Below are 25,331 nucleotides of genomic sequence, written 5' to 3' on the forward strand. Positions count from 1 at the left end.
CTGAATTCTAAATAAATTCCTGGACCTTAGCCTATCCTATCCTCCAGCACAATATTTGCACAAAATAGCTTCCAGCAGTGCTTTTTCCCCTGTAAAAAAATGTTTAGGGGTACTCTCATTTTGACTCAAGAAAATCACCATTTTATAGTTCAAATCAGGGATAATAAATATAGTAAATGGAGAAAAGTAGAAAGATTCACAAAGAGTTTAGGAGTTTGCGGTACCCTTGCAACCCCCCCCCCCCCAGGAAAAAAGCACTGGCTTCTAGGGAGGAGTACCTGTCTCAGACTCATCCTAGCTGCTATGCAAAATGAACAGCAAGACAAAGGCAGGATAGAAAACTTGAATCAGCATCTGTTTAGGACCCTGGGGTGTTGCTAGCTGGTGTCCAAACATTGCTGCTTTGCTCATTGGCTGAATGCAGGGAGGGCTTTGCTTGTTTTTCTCTCTCTTTTCTCAGGAGAAGGGAACCCAGCGGCTTACTTTTTCTTTCTTAAAAGGAATCTCCGAGTTAGCGGTCCTGTCTCCAAGACACTGTGGGCTCTCTTCAGAAGAGCCTGCATCCCATGTCTTTACTCTAACCTGTCTTCTCCAGGAGGAGGGCAGCTGGTAGGTGCTATTGCTGTAGGCTTGGGTCCAAAGTGCTGGGCTCCTGGGAGCCTGACCTGGTTGTCCTCTGGTATTGTCCTTGGCTGTGGTGAAGAAAAGGCATTGGTTTGCTTGTAGGAATGTGGGTGATCCTAACTCAAGATGAGAGTCTAATGGAATGTCCTACCTGTGGTTCTATAATTAGAATGTTTTGCAAGAAACATTTTGTTGTGAAATGAACTGGCAAAGAGTTTCATATGTTAACTGCATCAACACATTGGAATTAACCATTCATGCACTTTGTTCTCTGTTGTTGGCCCCAATCCCAACACAAAGTTTAAATGTGCTTATAAATATCATAAAATCAAAATTTCACATACAATTCTTGAACGTGGCCAAGGAATTTTCCGTATGTTTTATTCTTTTCCGAAAGCATTGTTGTTATTAACATAGTGGGTAACAGTGTGAAAACCGAATCAGCCGTTAGAAAATAGACGTGTCAATTTGGTGGTTGGTGCGCAATTACAAGTTAAAACCACAAGAGGGTATCCTTTTGACAGTTTACCGCAACATCTTATATTAGAGCGCAGCAACTAGTAGCAACCAACTGATCATTTGTAGCTACCTTTCATTCCTAATCATGAATAGTGAATTTGCCAGAGTCAGGCTCTAGTCCACTGTTTTAAATAGAACAAAAATAATGAAACATGAATCATTCACTGGAACTACTGGCTTGTCATTCAGGAAGAATGAAAGTTTTCAGGGAAATTTAGGTAGAAATACAGTGGTACCTCGGGTTAAGTACTTAATTCGTTCCGGAGGTCTGTACTTAACCGGAAACGGTTCTTAACCTGAAGCACCACTTTAGCTAATGGGGCCTCCTCCTGCTGCCGCCGCACCACCGGAACACGATTTCTGTTCTTATTCTGAAGCAAAGTTCTTAACCTGAAGCACTATTTCTGGGTTAGCGGAGTCTGTAACCTGAAGCATATGTAACCCGAGGTACCACTGTAGTTTGTAACTGTAAATATGAAATATCTTAACGAGTAAGGCCGAGGATTTGGAAAGGTTTTTTCTTTCTTGGCCCGCCATTGTCATTTTAGTGCAGAGTTCTCCAGCCTTGGGTCTCCAGTTTCTGCAGGACTACAACTCCCATGGTCCACAACCAGCTTGGTCAGCGACCAAGGATGATTTGAGCAGGGATCTAAAAATATTTGAGGCTGAATTAGCAGATATTGCTCATTTTCACAGGGGCAGCAGCAGAAACAGATTCAACTCAGAAGAAATGTGTTTCCTTTCCATCAGTTCTGTTGTGTGCAGCTTTAAAAAGCCCAATTGGAAAAAAAATAATGCAGATATTTCTTGGGGACATTGTGCCTGAAATTCTTAGAGAATCTTGAACCAGGTAAATGTTTGGCCTGAACTAATCTCATGTCTAGTGTTCTTTTAAAAAATAATACTTTTGAGACTTCATTATGGAATTAAAAAAATGACCCAGTAAGAGGTATGAAATATAATAAAGAAAAAAAGAATAACTGTAAAAAAGCAGGGTTCCTGCCCATTACCTCATAAAATAAAGTCCATTTTCAGGAGACTACACACAGTGGCGTAGCGTGGGTTGTCAGCACCCGGGGCAAGGCAAGTAATTTGCGCCCCCTAACCCGTGGATTTGCGCCCCCTAACCCGTGGATTTGCCCTAACCCCAGATGTTGCGCCCGGTGCGGCCGGCCCCCCCTGCACCCCCCACGCTACGCCACTGACTACACATTTAATTAGAAGTTACAACAAAATCCTACCTGATACAGAAACTACAAAAACAAATGTTATGAATACAAATTAATGCCATATTTCATTGGGACTTGCTATCCTTGAGATTGGCCTATTATATAAGTAAGGAATGCCTGCCAACGGAGCAAAATTCACAGGTCTATTTGTACCCTGACATACCCTTGGTTTAAGTCAGTTTCTCAGGTATGAGTATAAACATTGTATTATGCAGCCAAATATTTAAAGAAAAACCTGACAATTCCTTCCAGCCCTGTGAGACTGTCAAATAAGCAGCAACTAATAGAAAAACTATATATTGTTTACATATCAAGTCTGTACTCTCATAGGACTTAGTAAGGTCTCATAGAAACATCCTCCAGAGAAGTAGTAGAGAGAGAGAGAGAGAGAGAGAGAGAGAGAGAGAGAGTGTTTTGATTTGCACTTGAAGAGAATTCTTATAAATGTTGGGATGGAAACTTTTCAAATAAGTGAAAACACAAATGATAGATTCTATATAAGAAAACTAATCTCTCCCCCCCCCCCACTCTTCACTGCAGGTAGAATTACTCAACCAATGAGTAATCTTGGTTCTTCCTCTTTATGTGCGTGATTTAAAACAATATGTGCAGACTTTGCCCTTGTTTCTCACATGAACATTGACTGAGAGAGCAGGTGTGGTTGCTCTAGCTGGATCAGAATCAAGTTTCCCTCGACACAGAGCAGTCTGTTCTGACATAGGAAGGGTTTGAAAATGCTGCTCGAGTTTCTCCTTGTCCTCTGGGAGGCCTTGTCCCTGCAGGTCGTTCTGGTGTTTCTGGCTACATTTCTACTTCTTTCTGGTTACAAGAGTCGCCCAAAGGATTTCCCTCCAGGGCCCATAGCTCTTCCCTTGCTGGGCAATGCACTCAGTTTGGATTTGAAGAAGACTCATCTTTCAGTACAAAAGGTAAGGATGAAGGAAATGGTCAGTTTGATGAAGGACTCAGCTGGCATGAGATAAATACAAAATTGCAGCAGAAGGGAGCAGGCTGAGATGCCCCCTGGTCTGGAAACCTGATTCCGAGAGTCAGCATCCAGATGTCTTGGAGAAGACCACAAATGGGGCATGAAGACAAATGCATTTTCTGTTGTTTGTTAAAAGCATCTGGTATCCAGAGGTATATTTTCTAAAGCTTAAGTAAGTCAGTTGATGTATGCTTCTATTTTGTTAGCAGGCTCCTTTCACTCCCCCTGCCTTTTTCCTCTCTGCCCAAGAAGGAAGTCCTGATCTCTGCTTGCGCAGCATAGAGACCAGCTAGATCTCTCTCGGCTCCTCAATCCAGCGGAAAGTTTGCTTTTCTCAAATTTTGCCTTAGGCCCAAATATACAGCACGATCTGGTGCAGCTTTGCAGCTGCATTGTGTATTTGCAGGGGGCTGTGTGTGTGTGTGTGTGAGGGGATGTCCCCTGTCCTTGCCACAAACTCATTTTCAAATTTCAGGTCAAAATTAAGAAAAATAATACTTTATTTTTGTTTTTAAAAAGAAGATAGAATCAGAGATAAGAAACCTGTGCTTTAATAAAAATAAATAAATGTTAAGAAGCTAGCTTTCCAGTGCTATGGTTCTTAGAACAGAATGCCAGAGGTGTGCTTAGTTCATAGCTGTCAACTTTTCCCTTTTTTAAAGGGAAATTCCCTTATTCCGAATAGGATTCCTCACAAGAAAAGGGAAAAGTTGACAGCTATGGCTTAGTTTCCATTAGAAACTGGGCCTTTAATGTTGCAGCTCCAGCTGCCTCAGATCAGCTCTGTGATCTGGGGTGAGAGTTGGGTTGGCAAACTGTTTTGGTTTAGTTCCGTATTTTGCTATAAATAGCAGGATCATAAAATATTGCAGTTAAAGCAAGGCGGCTGCTTTTCCAGCTTTTTTTTTTTTTTACATACTCTGTAATTGACATATATTTGTATCTTGTGTACACACACAAACACAAACACACACACACACGTTACATATTTGTTTCTTGATTTTTCACATGGGAGCTCAAGGTTGTACACATTATCCTTCTGTTCTGTCTTTTATCTTTGCAACAACTCTGAATGGTAGGCTAAAGGTAGGCTGTTAGGTCCAGTTGCGGACGACTCTGGGGTTGCGGTGCTCATCTCGCTTTATTGGCCGAGGGAGCCGGCTTCTGGGTCATGCGGCCAGCATGACTAAGCTGCTTCTGGCAAACCAGAGCAGCACACAGAAACGCCGTTTACCTTCCCGCCGGAGCGGTACCTATTTATCTACTTGCACATTGATGTGCTTTCGAACTGCTAGGTTGGCAGGAGCAGGGAGCAATGGGAGCTCACCCCATTGCGGGGATTTGAACCACCGAACTTCTGATCAACAAGCCCTAGGCTCAGTGGTTTAGACCACAGTGCCACCTGTGTCCCTATAAGGTAGGCTAGACTACCATAAATGGCCCATCTTGTTAATAGATTTCAGGAGGGGACCCATTCAGACACAGCATCCCAGCCCAGGAAATCCTGTAGGCATTCCTGCTATTTCTGATGAATTTGATGGCGGTCAAAGTTTCCTCCTTCCATACCGGCATTCAATAAGCATCAAGCAGACAGATTAACACAGTCGTACCTTGATTGTTGAACACCTTGTGACTCGAACATTTTGGCTCCCGAACACCACAAACCTGGAAGTGAGTGATCTGGTTTGTGAAAGTTCTTTGGAACCTGAACATCCGATGCGGCTTCCGCAGCTCTCAACTGAGTGCAGGAAGCTCCTGCAGCCAATCAGAAGCTGCACCTTGGTTTCGGAACGTTTTTGGAAGTAGAACGGACTTCCAGAAAGTATTCTGTTGAAGAACCAAGGTATGACTGTATAAAGGATTACATACTCTTTCTAACTTACTTCCCCCCTCTCCATTCAGCTTTCAGAAAAATATGGCAATGTCATCAGCCTTCAGTTTGGAAATGTGTGGTTTGTAATTGTGAATGGATTGCACCTGGTGAAGGAGGTTCTTGTCCATCAGGGTGAAAACTTTGTCGATCGTCCAAGCTTTCCTCTTGATGATGAAGTCTTTAAGAAGCTTGGTGAGTTTCTTACAATATGGTCAACTGTTTAAACTTACAGAACTTTTAAAAGTCTGCCCTAATTGTACAAGCCCTTAGAATGTTTAATAACATTATATTTTCACGACTGAGGATTAATATTATTTTTTTTTGCATTTACTGTTTCATTGCACCGAATGAAAGCAGTAGCATTAATGTACGTCAGAGAAGCATACCCTCTCAACTGTTCAGATTGACTGAGCTTACTATGCATTGGGTGGCAAGTCCAGATTTTTGCAGTTTTCTCTGCCATACTGCTTTTTTGAATATTGTATATTGTTTTTAGTAACATTTGCATTTTCATGTGTCTTTTTGTTTTTTAAGTGGATAGCTTCATTTCAGTTCATTTGTTCTTTAAAAAGTGAGAATAGTGTTGCATTACAAAGCAATCTAATAAAGAACAATATCCTTGAAATTCGTATTGGGAGCCTTGGAAATGGATCCACATAATCTCCCCCCCCCCTGCTATTCTACATTCTCCCTAAGTTTGTGGCATGCTGGTGGCCTGAAAGGAGCTGGAAACCAGTTCCTTTACTAAGTTACTTCCTTAGCATAATGGCTGATCAGGCGATTTGTGCCTACAGTTCAGTGAATTTCAGATGACCATGGTACATGCCTGCTTATTTAGCCTAACTGCTGTGAATTTGTGACAAAGGCACCAGAATGTCAGATTCAGCAGTTCACCCTCATACCTGCTCTGGGGTTGTACTTAGGCCCTCATCAGGCATCATGCCACTCCTGAGATAAAGGAGAAAGTGCATTTGGGGAATATGCACACTATCTCCATCTCCTGTGTTCCACCAGCCTGCCCAAACCCACTGGCCCTCCATGGAGAACAAACTTCTGTGGCAGAAAGTCAGTTGTAGTCATGTACATTCCTTCTGCATTTTAGAGCACTGCATGATCAGGCAGCCTACGACAACCTCCATTTGCCCTCCAGCACAGTTAGTCTTCAGTTACACTTGAAAGGCTTAGTTCCTCCAAAAGCAGGTCTCAGCAGGTCCTGTGGTCACTCTCTGCCGCTACCCCCTCCCTTCTAGACATTGCCTTTTTGACAATGCCAGGAACTCTCCAACCACAAAGTCTGACCTTTTGACTTCCATGACAAGCATCAACAGTACCAGGAAACCTCCAACCACAAGATCTGTTCAGTTCAACATTTCCTAAGAAGAGCAGGTATCAGCTAAGGGGGTCATGCTGCTTGCAAGCTGAGTCTGACTGAGAGAGAAGCAATCATGGCTGCACTGACCCCTACAACTGCACTTACTACTTGCATAAGTGGTCATGAGTGGGGTCACTGGCATGCACTGGGGTATGGAAAGAGTGCTGGAACACCTAATGCCTCATTAAAGCTGCTGAGTTAAGCCTTCCCTGTAACTCTGACTATCTGTATAAAGGATGGAGAGGGCAGTGGGAATGGAAGCAGTGTCCTTTGAGATGTCCAGGTCCATGGATGCTCCATGTATTCAAATAGCAGAAGAGCCCTACAGATAAAATATTTTGGATTTTTTACATGTTCTCATTCTCCCAAAAATTTTTTTTTTAATGCTGCACTTTTGCTCTATCAGTGTTCCCAAAACCTTTCCCACAGTGAAATAAAGTTAGTATTAAAATACTATACAAACAGTAAAGCAAATGAAAAGCAACAATGAAACAGCTGCAGCAGATGAAACAGCAAAGTCAACTTTGCAGTCTCTTCAGTATGATACAAGCAGGCAAGCCAGATAGCTTAGGGGAGAGAGGAGTCCTCTTTTATAATTAGAAGGTCTGTTAACTCTCCTAACTTACTATTTGCTCATTTTAAAAGTCCTTATTTGCTAAATGATGATATTTCTTCCTATTTAGGATTGCTCTTCTCTAATGGCCCTGGTTGGAAACAACAAAGACGATTTGCCTTATCAACTCTCAGAAACTTTGGTTTGGGCAAAAGGTCTTTAGAAGAACGAATACAGGAGGAGAGCCGATACCTAACAGATGCAATTGAAGCTGAGAACGGTGAGCACCAGAGCCCATAAACCAGTGGCACCATCTGTGATATTAAAGCTGTCTGAATTTGGGTGCGGGACACTGCTTTGCAGTGGTTTTGTCCCTACCTGTATGGTCATTTCCAGAGGATGATTCTTAGGGAGTGCAGTTCAGCCCCATGTGGGGTTCCCCAGCGTTCAGTTTTATCCCCCATGATGATTAACATCTACATGAAATTACTGAGTGGGGTCATCCTGAGCTTTGGAGTACATTGTCAGCGATATGCTGAAGACACACAGCTCTGCTTCTCCTTTACATCTGCAGGTGTGGCAGTGGATGTGCTGTTTTGTTCTATTGTGCATCTCTTTTCTGCCTCCGATTAAGATGGTCCAGGCCATACTAGTTAGCCACTTCTACAGAAATGCCCTTTCCTAACCTCCTGCCTTGGCCAGATCTTGACTGATGATCTCACAGATGAGTATGCTAGAAAGTCGTATAAAACTCCAACACTGCACCTTTATCTTTCAGATACCTTCCACCTGTAGAATATTAGCTACGTCCTCCTTTTGCGGAATAATCCCAGCCTATAAAGAAATATAAAGAAGGCAAATGCTCACTTGAAAGCACAGTGTGCCTAATGTCTTATACATAACTGTATCCCACAGAGTCCTTGAATTACTGGGTGTAATGTTCATACTAAATGGTTTCTTCTGTTCAAAGATCCAACCCTATCCACACCCACCTACATTCCCCACATTTTGCTCTTGTTATATGAAAGCCATAGGCACTCTTATTTCTCTTCTACCATCTTTTCCTCCCTCCAGGGCAGCCATTTAACCCTCACTTTCAGATTAATAATGCTGTTTCAAATATCATTTGTTCTATCACTTTTGGGAACCGCTTTGAATACCATGACAGTCGTTTCCAGAAGTTATTGAAATTGCTTGATGAGGCAACACACCTTCAAGGAAGTCGGGGTCAGGTAGGTCTTCTGTCAGAAACGCTCTGGCCCAGACAGACTCCCACATGCTGGTTGAATGTTAATTCATGTGCTGTGGGTTTTTCATGTTATGATTTCTTTCTCCCACATTCTAGTCACCCAAGCATCTCTTCCTATTCATATCCCTTTGCCATCTTGCCTTGATTTAGCATTGTCTGTTGGCTGGGATGCCTTCAGTATTATAAAGCATTCATAAAAAAAAGAACCATGTGCTAAAACACAGTTTAGGCTATTGAATTGGTAATCACATGTGTAACTGAATAAAAATCTCTGCATATGAAGAAGTAGCACACACCATGAGAAGGCTAAAACCTTCTCTGCTAGCTTCCCACAGGGAAGGAATTGGTTTTTTATTACTTGTAGGGGACATTCAAACGTTGTTCCTGAATATTTACAGAAATAATACCAGATGGCGCACAAAACTAATGTTTATTAATCATTTATTGTTGTTGTTATTTCATATACATACATATATTCCATACATATATGTGATGTTAGTGTTTGTTTCCTCAGCTGTACGATCTCTTTCCCACTCTCATGAAGCACCTGCCAGGATCCCATCAGACTATTTTAAAAAACTGGGAGCAACTGAGATCCTTTGTGAAAGAAATAATTGAAGAACACAAAAAAGACTGGAACCCATCTGAACCCAGAGACTTCATAGATGCCTACCTAAATGAAATGGCCAAGGTAAGAGACGTAAAGGACAACAAGTATATAGTTGCTGTTCTTTTTAAAAAGAATAATGATACTAGAAGAAGGCAGAGGTACAATCTAAAAGGCCAGACCTAGCTAAGTGGTTTGTCTAAGCAGCCTTTAGTGCTGGCCATATTGTTTTTGCTGACTCTGTATTTAATTTGACAAACAGGTGAAGTGTGTGTGCACTTGCGTGCACAAGTGCATATATAAATCTGAATTCATGCATTTCATGGGGTGGCATTTCCCCATTTGCCCACTAAATTTCACCACTTGTTTGTGATTTGTCAGAGCAGACAGTCAACATCACCCAAAGCATCATTGTAGAGGCATATCATGAGATGCCATTTCCTCAGTTGTCTGTCTGAATATACTCTGTAGTCCAGACCAAACTTTGACAAGACCAAACCCATACTTTATCCCAACTTCAATAATGTACAGGATTGTTGATGTGACCCTGCTGGGTTCTGGATACTCTTCAGGAATAGAGCTGAGGAATTCCATGGTGATCACTTGACAGATGGGACTGGAACTGGGATGATGGTGTTCGATGGCCGCTTAACATGCTGGTGCGTTTTCTTTGCTTCAAGGGGGATGCTGCTCCCAGCTTCCATGAAGAAAACCTCCTACATTCTACACAGGATCTGTTTTTTGCTGGAACGGAAACAACTTCTACAACCCTGCGCTGGGCTTTGCTGTACATGGCCATATACCCAGAAATTCAAGGTAAAACTGTAGTTGGCTTCTTTCCTTTTCATTACTTTGGGTTGGATTCAGTTAAGTCCTACCCACAATTAACCCAGTGAAATTAACAAACTCAGACATGCCTATACCCAATGCTTTTTTCTGGGGGCACGCAGGGGTACGCATACCCCTAAAAATTTTGTGAATCTAACAGGAGAAGAAACATTTTTTTTAAAAAAAAATTAAGTTCCTCCCCCACGATAGTGAATCGTCAGTTCCATTGAATAGCACGGTGAATCATCAGTTCCGTTGCTACCACTGATGGCAGCCTATAAAATGGTGATTTTCTTGAGACAAAATGAGAGTACCCCTCAACATTTTTTAAGAAAAAAGCACTGTCTATACCCATCAGATGTGTAAAAGAAGATAGATAAGTGAAGGGAAGAATGTGAAATTCTGGCAGGTTACATGCTGAAGAAAGCATAAACAGAAATTGCTGGAATACATATAGGAAAAAAACTAATGAAGAAAATAAGAGAAGTTTATGATTATCAATGGAGAAACAGAGCAGTACAGTAACAGAGAAACTACAAGATATATATAAAAGAAATAATATATTTATATTTAAAGAAAGTCAATCACTTGTTACAGAGTGGCAGGAATTATATTTGTCCTTTTGGGGAGAATAACAGTTATTAAAATGATAAAAATATTGAAAAGCCAGTTTTTATTTCAACATTTACCAATTCAATTAACCACACATGGCTGAAAGCTGAAATTATGTATGATGAGAAAGCAAGAAAGAGAGTTCAAGTTCCAGTTTTAAAATTATTGTATGTCACAAACTGCAAAAAACAGTTGTGGAACCATGTTTGAATCATCGTACTATATGTATATATTTCTATGTCTGATTTGTGGAAGATTCCACTACATGAAGCACTTGGAAAATAAAAATTAGGTCTGGGTGAAAAAATGAGTCCCAAGGCAATGCTGAAACTCTACCAGTGCAGCTGCTGTCTGCAACCCAAATAAAGGTGATTCCACAAATGGGCCACAATTGCACAGAAGCAATTTCCCTTCCCACCACACAATGGGCACCCAGTGATGGAACAACATGACAAGTCTCCCCTGCAATTCTGCTGCTCTTGTATTAACGACAGATCTTCTTTTCTTTGTAGCAAAAGTCCAAGCAGAAATAGATTCTGTGATTGGCCAGTCTCGCCAGCCAGCGATGGATGACAGGGACAGCATGCCCTATACCAATGCAGTTATTCATGAAGTTCAAAGAATAAGCAACATTATACCTTTGAATGTGCCCCGGATGACAACTAAGGACACTATAGTGGCTGGGTTTCGTGTGCCCAAGGTAAATGTTAAGAAGATACAGCTTTCTTATCTGCCTTTACTCTTCCATTAAGATGTGAAAACGTGAAGTCCAAGTTCTAAATGAGGTGTAGCTGATATTGTGCTGTCCAGATGTTGTTGGACTCCCAACTGTCATCAGTTCCAACCAGCTAATGGGCAGAAATGATGAGAGTTGTGTCCCAGGCTGCATCACCCCCATGTCTACCTGCAGAGTTGCACCATACCATTAGGCTGGCATTGGTTGGAGAGAAACTGGTTTGTCAGTTGTAAATCTGGACCCTTCCCACTATGGTGTTCTGCTTTGCCCATCATTTCACTCCTCTACTGCTTATGGAATTCTAGGCTTGTTTGGCATAACAGCGATGCTAGCCCTGGGGCAGATGCTAGAGTATTCTTGGGATACACCATGATCTGGAAAGGATAGAGGGATCTGAGCTAGATAAGCTTTTGTTTTCTTCAAATTCCTCTGTAAAACCGGACCCAAACCACAGTCTCTGTTTGAATGGATAGCTAGTCAGTCTGAAATTTGCTAAAATCTGGTGTTTCTAACCATAAATTTTAGTAGTCCAGCAGACATTGAATATATTTTTAGATCTATATTGGAACCTGTGTTTTTGTGGAATGTAGTTGGATGAATTACTTAATAATGAAAAGCTAATCTCTCATTCAGAGCATATATTTTCTGCACCAGAGAACAGAGTTTGACTGCTGTGATTACAAAAATATAACACAAAGAGTTCATGGACGTTTTTAATCTAGCTTCTTCTTTGACAGGGAACCATAATGCTTGCCAGCTTGACCTCTTTGCACTTTGACAAGGATGAATGGGAAACACCCAATGTGTTTAATCCTGGCCATTTCCTGGAGAACGGGCAGTTCAAGAAAAAGGAAGCATTTTTGCCATTCTCTGCAGGTAAAAAAAATGATGGACTCGTCATCAAAATTTCAAGAGTTACTAAATGGTGGAGGCCTAGTAGCTGAGAGCCTGGTGTAGTACTAACTATATTGTATATTGCAGAATTTACCAAACTTTTTGGGCCAGTGGCCACATTTGACATATAAGAAAGTGATGTAGGCACCAGTCACAAAATGGCTCTCTTTGTGAGTGTGGTACAACACAAATGTTGTTGACATGGTCCCCTCCTCCAATTAGGCAGTGTGGGTTTTTGAGGGGATGTTCACAGGTGTCATACGTGGCACTGACAGCCCACAGGGACTAGACTGGCCATCCCTCATGTATTGTTAGTTTGCTATACCCTTAGCTTAGTTAGATGCAAATTAGGTAGTGTGAATGAGGTAGATTCCAATTAAAATATTTCTCTCCAACCCTTCATATGATAGAAATTTATGTACCTGAAATGTATGTATTCCAGATTCTGGAAAGCTGTGATCATATTTGTTCAGTTTTCCCATTTACTTGAGTAGGAAATGGATAGGACCGGCGTCTTCATTTATTTTGCAACAACAGAATCCCTTTTACAGGTACAATAGTACCTTGGTTGTCGAATGGCTTGGCTCCCAATCAAATCAGCTCCCGAACACCCCAATCCCAGAAGTAAGTGTTCCGGTTTGCGAACTTTTTTTGGAAACCGAACATTCGACGCAGCTTCAGTTGCTTCCTGCAGCCAATCAGAAGCCATGCCTTGATTTTCAAATGGTTCCAGGAGTTGAAGAGACCCCTGGAATGGATTAAGTTCAACAACCAAGGTACCACTGTATTTGGTTCCTAGTCTGCCAGGGTTATTTTAAACAAGCCACTGCCACTACTGCTTTAGCTACAACTAGTTACAAAAGGAGAAGTTACTGCAGCAAAAGCTCTCCACTAAAGCATTCTTTGTATCCTTGTCTTCTAGGAAAGCGAGTTTGTCTTGGAGAGCAGTTGGCGAGAACCGAGCTCTTCATTTTCTTCACTGCCCTAATTCAGAAGTTCACTTTCCAGGCTCCAAAGAATGAGACATTAAGCCGTGAATTTAGGATGGGTCTGACATTGTCTCCCCTGCCGTACTGCATATGTGCATTCTCTCGCTAAGGGGACTTACTTTATGTCATTGCCGTTTCTTTAAAAAATAGGATCAGTTTATGGTGCAGGAACAGATCTATGCCACTTGGAAGCCCTCAAGAAGTGGCAAAGTGACTCCCCCAGGTAGCCTCAGGTACCACAACCCCGCAGTCGGATCAGTCCATGCACAAGCTTCTCAGACGCTGCCCAATACTACCTGATTTATAGATAGCTAACTTGTTAGCCTGTGTGGCTTGCTCAACTGGCTATGTGCAGATTATTCATTAGCCACCTCTCCCAATGCCTCATGTTCTCCAAACAATGTCTAACATCAAAGAAGGTGAAGGTACCCAGCACTGTCACATCCTTCGACAGATTAGGACACTAAAGGTTGTTCTCAGCCATCAAAGAGCTGAACAAGAGATAGAGGGGGGGAAGCAAACAGAGGCAGGAAGGATAACCATGTCAGATCACTATCTCCTAGAAATACAAATATCTTCCAGATAAATTACCCATACATCCACCCCCAAACGATTTGCACAAAATAGCTTCTAGGGAGCCCTATGCAGCCTAGGACCCACGTAGCTACAGGACCGCCTCTTCTGGTATGCCCCGCGGAGGATCTTAAGGTCCACAAATGACAATATTTTGGAGGTCCCAAGTCACAAAGTGGTTAGGTTGGTCTCAACTAGGGCCAGAGCCTTTTCAGTACTGGCCCCAACTTGGTGGAACACTCTGTCACAAGAGACTAGGGCCCTGCGGGACTTGACATCTTTCCGCAGGGCCTGCAAGACAGAGCTGTTCTGCCTGGCCTTTGGTTTGGACTCAGTCTGATCCCTATGTTTCCCTCCCCTTATGGTTGACTTATGAAATGAGGCTACATTTTAAATTGCATTTTAACCTGTATTTTAAATTGCCCCCCTTTTCTTTCTTTCTTTCCTATTATGTTTTTACTGAAATTTTATTTGTGTTAGCTGCCCTGAGCCCGGCTCTAGCTGGGGATGGCGGGGTGTAAATAAAATTTATTATTATTATTACCTGTCTCAGATGCTTCCAGGCTGTAGTGGAAAATGAACAGCAAGACAAGAAGCAGGATAGAAAACTGGAATTGCCAGCTCTTTAGGACCCTGGGGTCTTTCTATCAGCTAAAACATTGCCGTTTGCTCATTGGCTCAAAATAAGGAAGGAAGTTTTGCTGGTTTCTCTCTTATCTCTTGAGAGGGAGCAAACGCTTGCTTCTTTCTTTAAAGGAAGATCAGAATCAATGCTAAGGTCACCAAGAATTTGTGGGCTCTGGTGAGGTCCTGGGCCACAGCTGCTGATAGGCTTCTTCAGCTCCAACCCATTCTGTCCCGGAGGAGGGCTGCTGGTAGGTCTTTGTACTGCAGGTTTTCAATCTGTTGAATTTGTTTCCTGACGACGGAAAAGTCCTCCCTCAGATCTTCCACATCTATTATAGAATGGTATTCTACCTTAACACTTTTGACCTTTAGCATAATTTTTTAAAAATAAATTAGCTCCTTTGCTCTTCCAGATTGTGTTTCTACATTTTGCCCATCTTTCTATCCTCTGGTTGCATCTGTTTGTTTTTTTTGTCAGGGAGGTGGGGAGGCATCAACAAGTAGTACCAGGACTAAGTTCACAGTCAAATTTTGTTAGGCATGTTCTGCTTGCTATTATGTATTTCTTACTTGCCTGAGAAGATTTCATTAAAAGCCAATGAAAAAACAACAACTGTGGATCCCTAGGAGCTTCTGCACCTGGGCCTGACCTGGTCATGAGCCTGTTCTGGTCCTGTTGTAGTGAAGAAAAGGCATTGTTTTGTTTATAGGAATGTGTGTGCTTTCAACTCAACATAAAACTCTAATGGAATTCCCGCCTATCTTTATAAAATTAGAAAATGTTGTTAGGCATGTTTTGTTCATAATGAACTTGCAAAGAGTTTGATATGCTAGCTGCATCAATGCATCTTAATGAAAATACATGCACTTTCTCTTGTTAAATGATCAGTTATTGCCATTCTGTATTGGTGGCCCTGATTCGAATGCAGAGTTTAAACAGGCTTGTAAATACTGTAAAATCAGTGAAGCATGCAACTCTGAGTTGGTTTGTGGACGATGAATATTATTAGGTTTTATTATTTTCCAAAAACATTATTGTTGTGATTGAATAAACATAGTCAATGACAAGGTGAAAACTGAGTCTGCAAAGTGATTTCCATGAAATAGTTAAGAGTGGCAATTTGGCTGTCTGGGAGTGCATAGTGTTGACATTCACAGGGGCAGGGGCAGAGGAGAATGCCACGCAGAAGAGACATGCCCCCTTTCCATCAGTACTATTGTATCCATTTGAAAAAGTTCAAGAAGACATTCCTGGGGATATTGTGCATGCACCTCTTAGAGGCTTGGGTTAGCTGCATGTTTGGCCTGAACCAATCTCTACTGTAGTGTTTTTCCCCCCAAAGAAGCAACACAGAGTCTTATGGCCTTTGAACAACTCTTAACAAGTACTGAAGGAGTAGATGAAGGCTTAATCCCAGTTCTTTATAAAGTTTAGAGTGTTAAAGGTGTTTTTGGGAAGTTCTAAAATAATGCAGCAGGATATATTCCTTACCCCAGGCTTGGTACTATTGAATCTGTTTGACAATTCAAATAGGATTTTAAAGAACAATGAACTTACTATTCATCTTCTTCTTGAGAGTAGGTGAATAGTAATGAATATTTGGAACAATTTCACCTGTATTGATCTGAAATATTAATATGATACATAAAGCCATCCTGTAAAAACTCTTTCATAAGCTACTAAGAGGGAGAATAGCAACACGGCAGTGAGGTTGATGTGCTGCATAAACATGGACAGAGCCATTCCAGAGCTCCTGGCAATGTGTTTACATTGCACCAACTTTTCTTCTGCCACGTGGCCTCCTATTAGCTAAAACTATGTAGTATTAGAGGGCTCTCGCCCTCTGAATGATCCTTCTCCCATCTTCCCTGACTATTGGCCATACTGGCTGGGGCTGCTGGGAGTTGGAGACCAAAAACATCATAATAGGTGCTGGTACCTAGCCCCTGATCTAGTCAGTCTGCTGCCAAAAGAAAATCTATGTAGTATTGAACGGAGGTAAGCAGTTTCTCTCCTTTGGCCTTCTTAGCCAAAGGCAGTAGCGTCACAACGGGGGGTGCAGGGGGGTGTGGTACGCCCCAGGTTCCATGTCTGTGGGAATGACCAGATGTCATCCTGTGGGGGCTCGTGGGGGCGCAAGCAGCCATCGCACCGCCGCAGCTGCCTTTGGAGGACCCTCCGTTCATGGCTGTAGCTGCGAGCAGAGGATCCTGCGCCGGCAGCAATCTGCTAAGTACAGCGCATGTGCGGCGTTGCACTCATGCACTGTACATAGCAATGCCGCACATGCGCCGTACGGCACTGGAGCGGCACTGGCGGCAAACCATTAAATAGTGCATGTGTGGCGTTGCTATGTACAGCGCATGCGTGCAACGCCGCACATGCGCTGTCCTTAGCAGATTGCCGCCAGCGCCACTCCAGCGCTGTATGGACAGTGCCAGATCCTCCGTTCATGGCTGTAGCGGCACCGGAGGGATCCCGGCACCATCCGTACAGCGCTGGAGCAGTGCCAGCGGCAAACCACTATACAGCGCATGTGCAGTGTCGCATGCATGCACCGTACGTAGCGATGCTGCACATGCGCCCTACATCATGACGTCCACCCCGGGTGTCACGACACCTTCCCTCGACCCTGGCCAAAGGTCAGAGCTGCTGAAACTATAGCTGGTCCAAATGCCTCAGAAATGGAAGGCATCTCCCTTGGTAGAAGTTTTTAACTTCTTTATGCATTTGCAAAAAACCCTTGTTAGAAATGTCTTAAAGGAAATAAACGTTTACTGTTCCAAAGAAGTAAAAACAGGAAGGAAATATTCTAGTTCAGAAACTGCTCTCCCCCACTTTCTTTTTTCCCTCTGGGTAGGGTGACTCATTAGGTTATCTCCCTTCTGCATATCTGTGGCCACGATATATAACAATGTGCACAAACTTTCATTTCTTACAGGAACATTAGCCAAGAGGGCAGGTGTGGCTGCTCTACCTGCATAAGGTTTTAGATTCCCATGACAGATAGCAATCCATTCTGACAAAGGAAGGCTAGAAGGCTTTGAAGATGCTGCTCCAGTTGCTCTCTGTCCTCTGGGAGGCCTTGTCCCTGCAGGTTCTTCTGGTGTTTCTGGCTGCATTTCTGCTTCTTGCTGATTACAAGAAAAAGATTCGCCCAAGGGATTTCCCCCCAGGGCCCATGCCTCTTCCCTTGCTGGGTAACATGCTAAACATGGATTTCAAGAAACCCCACTTTTCCATGCAAAAGGTAAAGATGACTGAAAGGTCCCTGACATGAGTTAAGCACAACATTACACTGGAAAGTAGCTTGTGACACTTGCTGGTAGAGCTGCCAGATGTGTATTGCGTCTGAACACAGAGGATCTATTTTACCTAACAATTATTTGTAACAGATCCGTCAACAGATTCTTTCTACCACCTCTGCCTTTTTGCTCCAACTCTGGCCCGGAGAAAGGTCCTGAGCTATGAGGTAGATATCTGCTTGGACAAATAATTAAGCACCTTACAAATGCAGCCAGTTAAGATTCCAATTCAGAAATAGTAGCCCAGGCCACCATGCAGACAGATTTATACACAATATTAATGTTTTACATATATATCCCCTCTTACATAGTTCCTCCTTCTCCATTCAGTTTGCAAAAAAATATGGCAACATCTTCAGCCTTCAGGTTGGAAACAGGCGGGTTGTGGTTGTGAATGGATTGCAGCTGGTGAAAGAAACTCTTGTCCATCAGGGTGAAAACTTCATAGATCGTCCAGTCCTTCCTCTTGATAAAGAAATATTTACATCATTTGGTGAGTTTCTTTTAATGTGCTCAATTATTTAAATTTACTAAGTGTGATATTTTCCCAAGTCTGCCTTAATTGTACAAACCCTTAGGTTGTTTGATAATATTATGTTTTCATGCCTGACAATTAGATTTTTTCATTTTCATTTCCTGTATGAAATGAATGAACCAATCTCAAAATATTTCAGGAATAATTAAAGTTCCTATTAAAACCACAATCAAAAGAGTAAAACACGCAAAAAGCAACAGTGAAGCAGCATCTTAGCTCAATTCAAATGCTTTGCAGTCTCCTCAGTGTGGTATAAGTAGACAAGCCAAATAGCTTAATGGAAAGAGGAGTCCTTTTATAATTAGGTCTTTTAAATCTCCTTGCAATTTGCAGTTACTCCTTTTAAAAGTACATATCTGCTACATGATATTAATTCTTCCTATTTAGGATTGATCTTCTCTAATGGCCTTAGTTGGAAACAACAAAGACGATTTGCCTTATCAACTCTCAGAAACTTTGGTTTGGGCAAAAGGTCTTTAGAGGAACGAATACAGGAGGAGAGCCGATACCTAACGGATGCAATTGAAGCTGAGAATGGTGAGCACCAGAGCCCATAAACCAGTGGCATCATCTATTTAAGCTGCTATTTCGTATACACACTCATGGTACAAAGCTGCGTGGCATTCCTTTCCACAAATGTAGCTCTGCTGGAGGTGGGAGAACCTCATAATTGGAAGGATGTTTTTTTTAAAAAAACAACACAGGTGCTTATCCATTGTGGGACTTGGAGCTTATTCTGAGTTTTGTTGCAACCCCAAACCACTAAGTAGGATAAAATAACAAGAACAAATAGGTACATGGAGTGTTTGGGCTGATGATGTGTTCCCCTTTTTGAGAGCTACAACAACCAAAGTCATAAATAAAGTCATATGTTTGGTATACAGTGGTACCTCAGGTTAAGTACTTAATTTGTTCCGGAGGTCCGTTCTTAACCTGAAACTGTTCTTAACCTGAAGCACCACTTTAGCTAATGGAGCCTCCTGCTGCTGCCGCACCGCCAGAGCACGATTTCTATTCTCATCCTGAAGCAAAGTACTTAACCTGAGGTACTATTTCTGGGTTAGCGGAGTCTGTAACCTGAAGCGTATGTAACCTGAAGCGTATGTAACCCGAGGTACCACTGCATTCTTTTGGTATATTGTGCCTCTTTTTTCTGTCTCTGATGGGGACTGCCCTTGCCATTCTTGTTAGCCAAAATGTCCTTTCCCAACCTCCTGCCTTGGCCAAACCATACCCACAGCTGTTCAGCATATGCTACCAAAGCTATAGGACTCCACCACGGTGCTTTCATATTTACATCCTCCACATATATTACCTGTGCCCTCCTCCAGCTGAATAATCCTACCCTACGAAGAGGACAAAGGGCTATTTTAAAATATAAGTGTGCTTAATGTATTATATGATGTGTCCTAACTTAAATCACAGGATTTAACATTCATACTAAATGGTTTCTTCTGTTCCTAGATCCTACCCTATCCACACCCCACCTATATTCCCCACATTTTGCTCTTGTTATATGGAAGTCATAAGCACTCTTATTTCTCTTCTACCCCTTTCCCCTCCCTTCTTCCAGGGCAGCCATTTAACCCTCACTTTCAGATTAATAATGCTGTTTCAAATATCATTTGTTCCATCACATTTGGAGACCGCTTTGATTACTATGACAGCCGTTTCCAGATGTTATTGCACTTGCTTGATGAGACGATGTACCTTCAAGCAACTATTTGGAGTCGGGTAGGTCTTGTGAGTAATGAAAACGAAACCGCTTTGGCCCAAAGAGACTTCCACACTTTGGTTGAACATTTATCCATCTACTTGGGTTTTCACGTTCTGATTTCTTTATTTTCTCATATTAGTAATTGGAGTATCTCTTCCCATGCATGTCCGTTTGCCATCTTGTCTTAACACTGTCCATTATAATATTGAAGGCATATTTGCTGGGATGCCTTTAATATTACAGAACCTCCTCTCTGCTTGCTTTCCCCAGAGAAGGTGTTGGTTTTATATTCCATGTAGGGGACATTCAAACATTGTTCCTGAATATTTACAAAACTAAATAATACTGGGTGGTGCACAAAACTAGCGCACACAATCTTTTATTATTTTTCCTCGGAAATAGCCCTAGTAGGCTTCCTCCTTGTATGGCATGATGTGAATGTATTTTGAGAGGGGTTTCTCTGCACATATATGATATTAGTGTTTGTTTCCACAGCTGTACAATATCTTTCCCACTCTCATGAAGCACTTGCCAGGGCCTCATAACACTGTTTTTAAAAACTGGGGAAAGCTGAAATCCTTTGTGAGAGGAATCATTGAAAAACACAAAGAAGACTGGAACACATCTGAACCCAGAGACTTCATTGATGCCTACCTAAATGAAATGGCCAAGGTAGGAGATGAAAACGACAAACAGTATATATCTTTAATAATAAAAGAGTAGTAGAAGGCAGAGAAGCAATATTAAAAACCAGAACTAGTCATGTGGCTTGTCTGAATGGTCCTTAGGGGCTGACCATATTCCTTCTGTTGAGTTTATGACTTCAGCCAAAATACATTTCTGCATGCATGAATATAAAGTCATGTATTTTATGGGGAGACACCTCCCCAATAGTTCACTGTGATTTGTGAGAGCAAATAGTTGGCATGACTAAAAGCATCACTGCAATGAAGGCTTCTCATGACCATTGCCTCTGTTGCCTGAATAACCTCTCTCTATGCCTACCTGAATGAAATGACCAAGCTGAGATATAAAAAGAACAAAAAGTATATAATTTTTAAAATTATTATTATTATTATTATTATTATTATTATTATTATTATTTTATATTTTATTTATATCCCGCCCATCTGGCTTGGTTTTCCCAGCTACTCTAGGCAGCTTACAGCATATATAAAACCACAACAAAACATGAGACGTTAAGAAACAGAATATCCTATACAAACCAATAAATCAACAGAAACTGATAATAACAACAATAATAAACTGTTTACAGTTATACCCAAATTAAAAGAACTGCCAACTCCAAGTAAACATTTAACCAAACACAACCTGACAAAAACATACCAGAGGAACCAAAATTGGAACTGCTTAAAACATTGTAAAACAATTTAGCCAGCTGCCCAAACCCAAGAGTTGTTCCAGCAATGTCCCATTGGCTCCCAGGAGCCTCTTTGGCTTTTTAAGCCGGATCAGGGCCCCGCCCCCTAGGCCAGCTGGAAATGGGCCTCGCAGCAGGGAGCAGTTCTCCCTCCAGCACTCATGGCAGCAGCAATGATAATAGGAGAAAGCAGAGATACAATATAAAATGCCAGAACTAGCTACACAAGTGGTTTGTCTAAGAAGGCTTTAGTAGCTGGCTATGTTGTTTTCATTGACTCTGTATGTATTCAGATGAACAGGCGAAGTATATGTGTGCATTTGCAAGTGTACATGTAAAAATGAAATCATGCATTTCAGAAGGTCCACTGCCCAAATTCTGGTCTACTGCCCAAATTCCACCACTTGTCCGTGATTTGTCAGAACAGACAGTTGATATGACCGAAAGTATCACTGTAGAGGCATCTCATGACCTACCATTGCCTCAGTTGTCTGTCTGAATCTACCCTGTCTAGGAGTCTGTAGTTCAGACTAGGACCTTGACAAGGCTAAACCAATATTTATTCTAGATTCAGTGATCCAGGGGACTGTTGACCTGACCCCACTGTATTCTGAACACTCAGAAACAGAGCTGAGGAATCCCATGGTGATCATTTGACAGATAGGACTGATACTAGGATGATGGTTTTTAATGACATGGCATTTTCTTTGGTTTAAGGAGGATTCAGCTTCCAGTTTCCATGAAGAAAACCTTCTACATTCAACACTGGATCTGTTTTTTGCTGGAACAGAAACAACTTCTACAACATTGCGCTGGGCTTTACTTTACACGGCCATTTATCCAGAAATTCAAGGTAGAACTATAGTTGGCTTATTTCCCTTTCATTACTTTCGGCTACATTCAACTAAGTCCTATCAAGAGTAAACCTACCGAGATTAATGAACATTACAGTGGTACCTTGGGATACATACACTTCAGGTTACAGACGCTTCAGGTTACAGACTCCGTTAACCCAGAAATAGTATCTCAGGTTAAGAACTTTGCTTCAGAATGAGAACAGAAATTGTGCTCCGGCAGCGCGGTGGCAGCAGGAGGTGCTTCAGGTTAAGAACAGTTTCATGCTAAGAACGGACCTCCGGAACGAATTAAGTACTTAACCTGAGGTATCACTGTACTTAGACATGTTTATACCCATTAGTTGTGTAAAGGAGATAAGGAAATGGAAGATTCTGGCAAGTTATACACTAAATAAAGCAAAACCAGAAATTGTTGAAATAAACATAGAAAAAGATCAATGAAAACAGAAAGAGTAGTTTATGATTCCAAATTGAGATACAAATCAGTGCAGTAACAGAGAAACTACAAGATTTGTATAAAAACAACTATGAAATGTTATTTAAAGAAAGCCAATTAATTCTTAGCAGGAATTATCTTTATCCTTTTCAGGATGAATAGCACTTATTAAAAAGATAAAAACACCCAAAAGCAAGTTGTTATTTCAACATTCACCATTACAATCAAACATAAGCAGTGATTCACAAATGAAACATAATAATAAAGCAGCAATTTATTAGGGTTGCCATGCGTCTGTAATTTCTTGGACATGGTCCTCTTAAACAAATGTCTGGGGAAACCTGGAGTTGTGGCAGCCTATGTTGGAAGTGTAGATTTTGGTGAATTTAATAAAAAAATGAAAGTCGGAAATTCATTTTTTAGAAGAGATGGGGGGACAAAACTAAAAAGAGCTCAACAACTTTTGTCTTCAGGTTGCGCTATTAGACAACATGAGTAGATCTACAGAGTAGTATATAATTCATTTAAATACAAGTTGGTTTTATTTGCAGATGATATTCTTTTGTTTATTTCTAAATCCTCAGTTGCTGATGCAGATCATAGGTGCCTTTCCTAAAATATCAGGATACTCTGCTGACTGGTCCAAATGAAAATTGATTCCAATAAGTGAAAATTTGGTTACCCATTCATTTAAAGAGTATCAATTCTGTGTTTGTTCAAATCCATTAAATATTAAAGATGGGCCATCCTTACAGATCTTAGAAAAAGTCTATCCTTGTGTTGATAGGAGATTTTCTTTTATTTGCAGCAAAAGTCCAAGCGGAAATAGATTCTGTGATTGGCCAGTCTCGCCAGCCATCGATGGATGACAGGGACAGAATGCCATACACCAATGCAGTTGTTCATGAAATTCAAAGAATAAGCAACATTATTCCTTTAAATGTGCCTCGGTTGACAACAAAGGACACTACACTCGCTGGGTTTCATATTCCCAAGGTAAATGTTAATAGCTTTCCTACCTCCTTTTCCTCTTCCCTTAAGATGTGGAAACTTGAAGCCAAGGTTCTTGATGAGGGTTAGCCATGATGAGGTTCTCCAGATGTTGTTCAACTCCAACTCTTACCAACTTGAGCCAGTATGACCAACAGGCAGGACTGGGGAGGGAGTCTTGGGTGTTCTTGGGGGGATGGATTTGGGATAGATAGACTTGGGTCTCCCCCCCCCCCCACACACACACCCTGCAAAAATGGATTCCAACTGCAGTCTGAACCATTTGTATGGATAGCTAGTATCTTTCTTTACTTTCTTTTTTAGTGGTCATTACTAACCACACAAAACAGAAACAGCCAGCCTCTGGTGTTTCTAATTGTAAATCCCCTAAACACTCTGGTAAAGTCTGGTATTTTAAAATATATAGAGGTACCTGTGTTTTCATGAGCTGTGGTTCAATTAATTACTCGGAAGTCTCTCATTCAAAACATATCCTTTCTTATTTAATGGACAGCATTGGTATTGGATCTGGGAGGCTCAGGACTGCTGTATGAGAATACAGAGAGTTCTCTGCCAGTTTAATCTGCTGTCTTCTCTGCTTCTTCTTTGACAGGGAACCATAATGGTCCCCAACTTGACCTCTGTGCTGTTTGACAAGGATGAGTGGGAAACACCCAATGTGTTTAATCCTGGCCATTTCCTGGAGAATGGTCAGTTCAGGAAAAGGGAAGCATTTCTGCCATTCTCTGCAGGTAACAAAAGTTTATGGGTGGCTCATTAGAATTGCAACCGTGACTACATGATAATGGCTGGGCGGAGGGAAGTCTGGTGTATTGCTAAAACAGTTGTGCACTGTAGGGGTCCCCACCCTATTGAAGCCAGTGGTCATATCTGGCATTCTGAGGAAGTGCTCTGTGTGTAAGACACAAATGGCTGCCATAGGAGGTGTGATGTTACACAATACGGTGTTGGCATGCTCTCTTCCCACTGCTCACTGAGCTGTGTCGTTTTTTGAGGGGATGAGGAAATAGATAGGACTGGTTTCTTCATTTTGAAACAACAGAATGTTTATAGGCTTCCTGGTCCACCAGTGTCGTTTTAAATAGGCCTCTGTCACTACGGCTTTAGCAACAACTAGTTACAAAAGGAGAAGTTTACTGTAGCACAAGCTTTCCACTGAAACACGCTCTTTCTCCCACTCTTCTAGGAAAGCGAGTTTGTCTTGGAGAGCAGTTGGGAAGGACCGAGCTCTTTATTTTCTTCACTGCCCTAATTCAGAAGTTCACTTTCCAGGCTCCAAAGAATGTGACATTAAGCCGTGAATTTAGGATGGGTGTGACATTGTCTCCCCTGCCATACCGGATATGCGCATTCTCTCGCTAAGGGGACCCATCTTATAGCATTCTTTAAAAAGTATTATTAGTTTGTGGGATAGAAGCACACCTGAGGCTTAATCCTAATTATGTTTTTTTTTAAATGATTTTTATTGGTTTTACATACAATCACATTACGTAACATCGTACCCTCTTATTTTATCTTTTTGGCTCCACTGAGCCTAATGACTTCCCTCCCTCTGATTTGATGGTTTATAAAATTAAACTTTACATCATTGCATTTCACTTCGTTTCCTATCGTTGTTATATCATTACCTAAAATTTGTATTACTCAACCTGAATAGGTAGCAGTTTCATCTTACAAATCTGCAAATAACCCTGCTAATGATGTTAATTGCTTACAGTTGTCTTTCAGATATAATATAAATTTGTTCCTTTGGAATGCTTTGGTCTCGCTGGTTCCAGATTCTTCCCGTCAGTTTTGCCAGTTAAAACCAAGAAT

The 25,331-nt window shown here is 41.6% G+C and overlaps 2 protein-coding genes across 4 annotated transcripts in view; both read left to right on the plus strand.

Annotated features, from left to right (window-relative positions):
- Positions 1-15,349, plus strand: part of LOC310765248 (uncharacterized protein) — a 28,306-nt gene extending 12,957 nt beyond the window's left edge. The window contains exons 11-19 of the mRNA XM_083620024.1: positions 3,094-3,301; positions 5,263-5,425; positions 7,289-7,438; positions 8,233-8,390; positions 8,922-9,098; positions 9,695-9,830; positions 10,967-11,154; positions 11,928-12,066; positions 13,007-15,349. Of these exons, the coding sequence (XP_083476150.1) occupies positions 3,094-3,301; positions 5,263-5,425; positions 7,289-7,438; positions 8,233-8,390; positions 8,922-9,098; positions 9,695-9,830; positions 10,967-11,154; positions 11,928-12,066; positions 13,007-13,182 (1,495 nt within the window). The 3' untranslated portion in view covers positions 13,183-15,349. The remainder of the gene's footprint in view (positions 1-3,093; positions 3,302-5,262; positions 5,426-7,288; positions 7,439-8,232; positions 8,391-8,921; positions 9,099-9,694; positions 9,831-10,966; positions 11,155-11,927; positions 12,067-13,006) is intronic.
- Positions 241-25,271, plus strand: LOC310765793 (cytochrome P450 2J4-like). Of its 3 annotated transcripts, none has more exons than XM_083621294.1 (10): positions 241-609; positions 17,216-17,524; positions 17,910-18,072; positions 18,502-18,651; positions 19,688-19,848; positions 20,327-20,503; positions 21,930-22,065; positions 23,314-23,501; positions 24,109-24,247; positions 24,703-25,271. In XM_083621294.1, exons 2-10 carry the CDS (start codon positions 17,324-17,326, stop codon positions 24,876-24,878), a joined length of 1,491 nt encoding a protein of 496 aa, XP_083477420.1. In that variant the 5' UTR covers positions 241-609; positions 17,216-17,323; the 3' UTR covers positions 24,879-25,271. The 3 variants fall into 3 exon arrangements, with proteins under 3 accessions (XP_083477420.1, XP_083477419.1, XP_083477421.1); XM_083621293.1 differs by lacking the exon at positions 241-609 and adding an exon at positions 14,388-14,521; XM_083621295.1 differs by lacking the exons at positions 241-609; positions 24,109-24,247 and adding an exon at positions 14,388-14,521.
- The last annotated feature ends 60 nt before the right edge of the window (positions 25,272-25,331 follow it).

The sequence above is a fragment of the Podarcis filfolensis genome, assembly GCF_964270895.1.
Source record: "Podarcis filfolensis genome assembly, chromosome: 6".
NCBI classification, from domain to species: Eukaryota; Metazoa; Chordata; class Lepidosauria; order Squamata; family Lacertidae; genus Podarcis; species Podarcis filfolensis.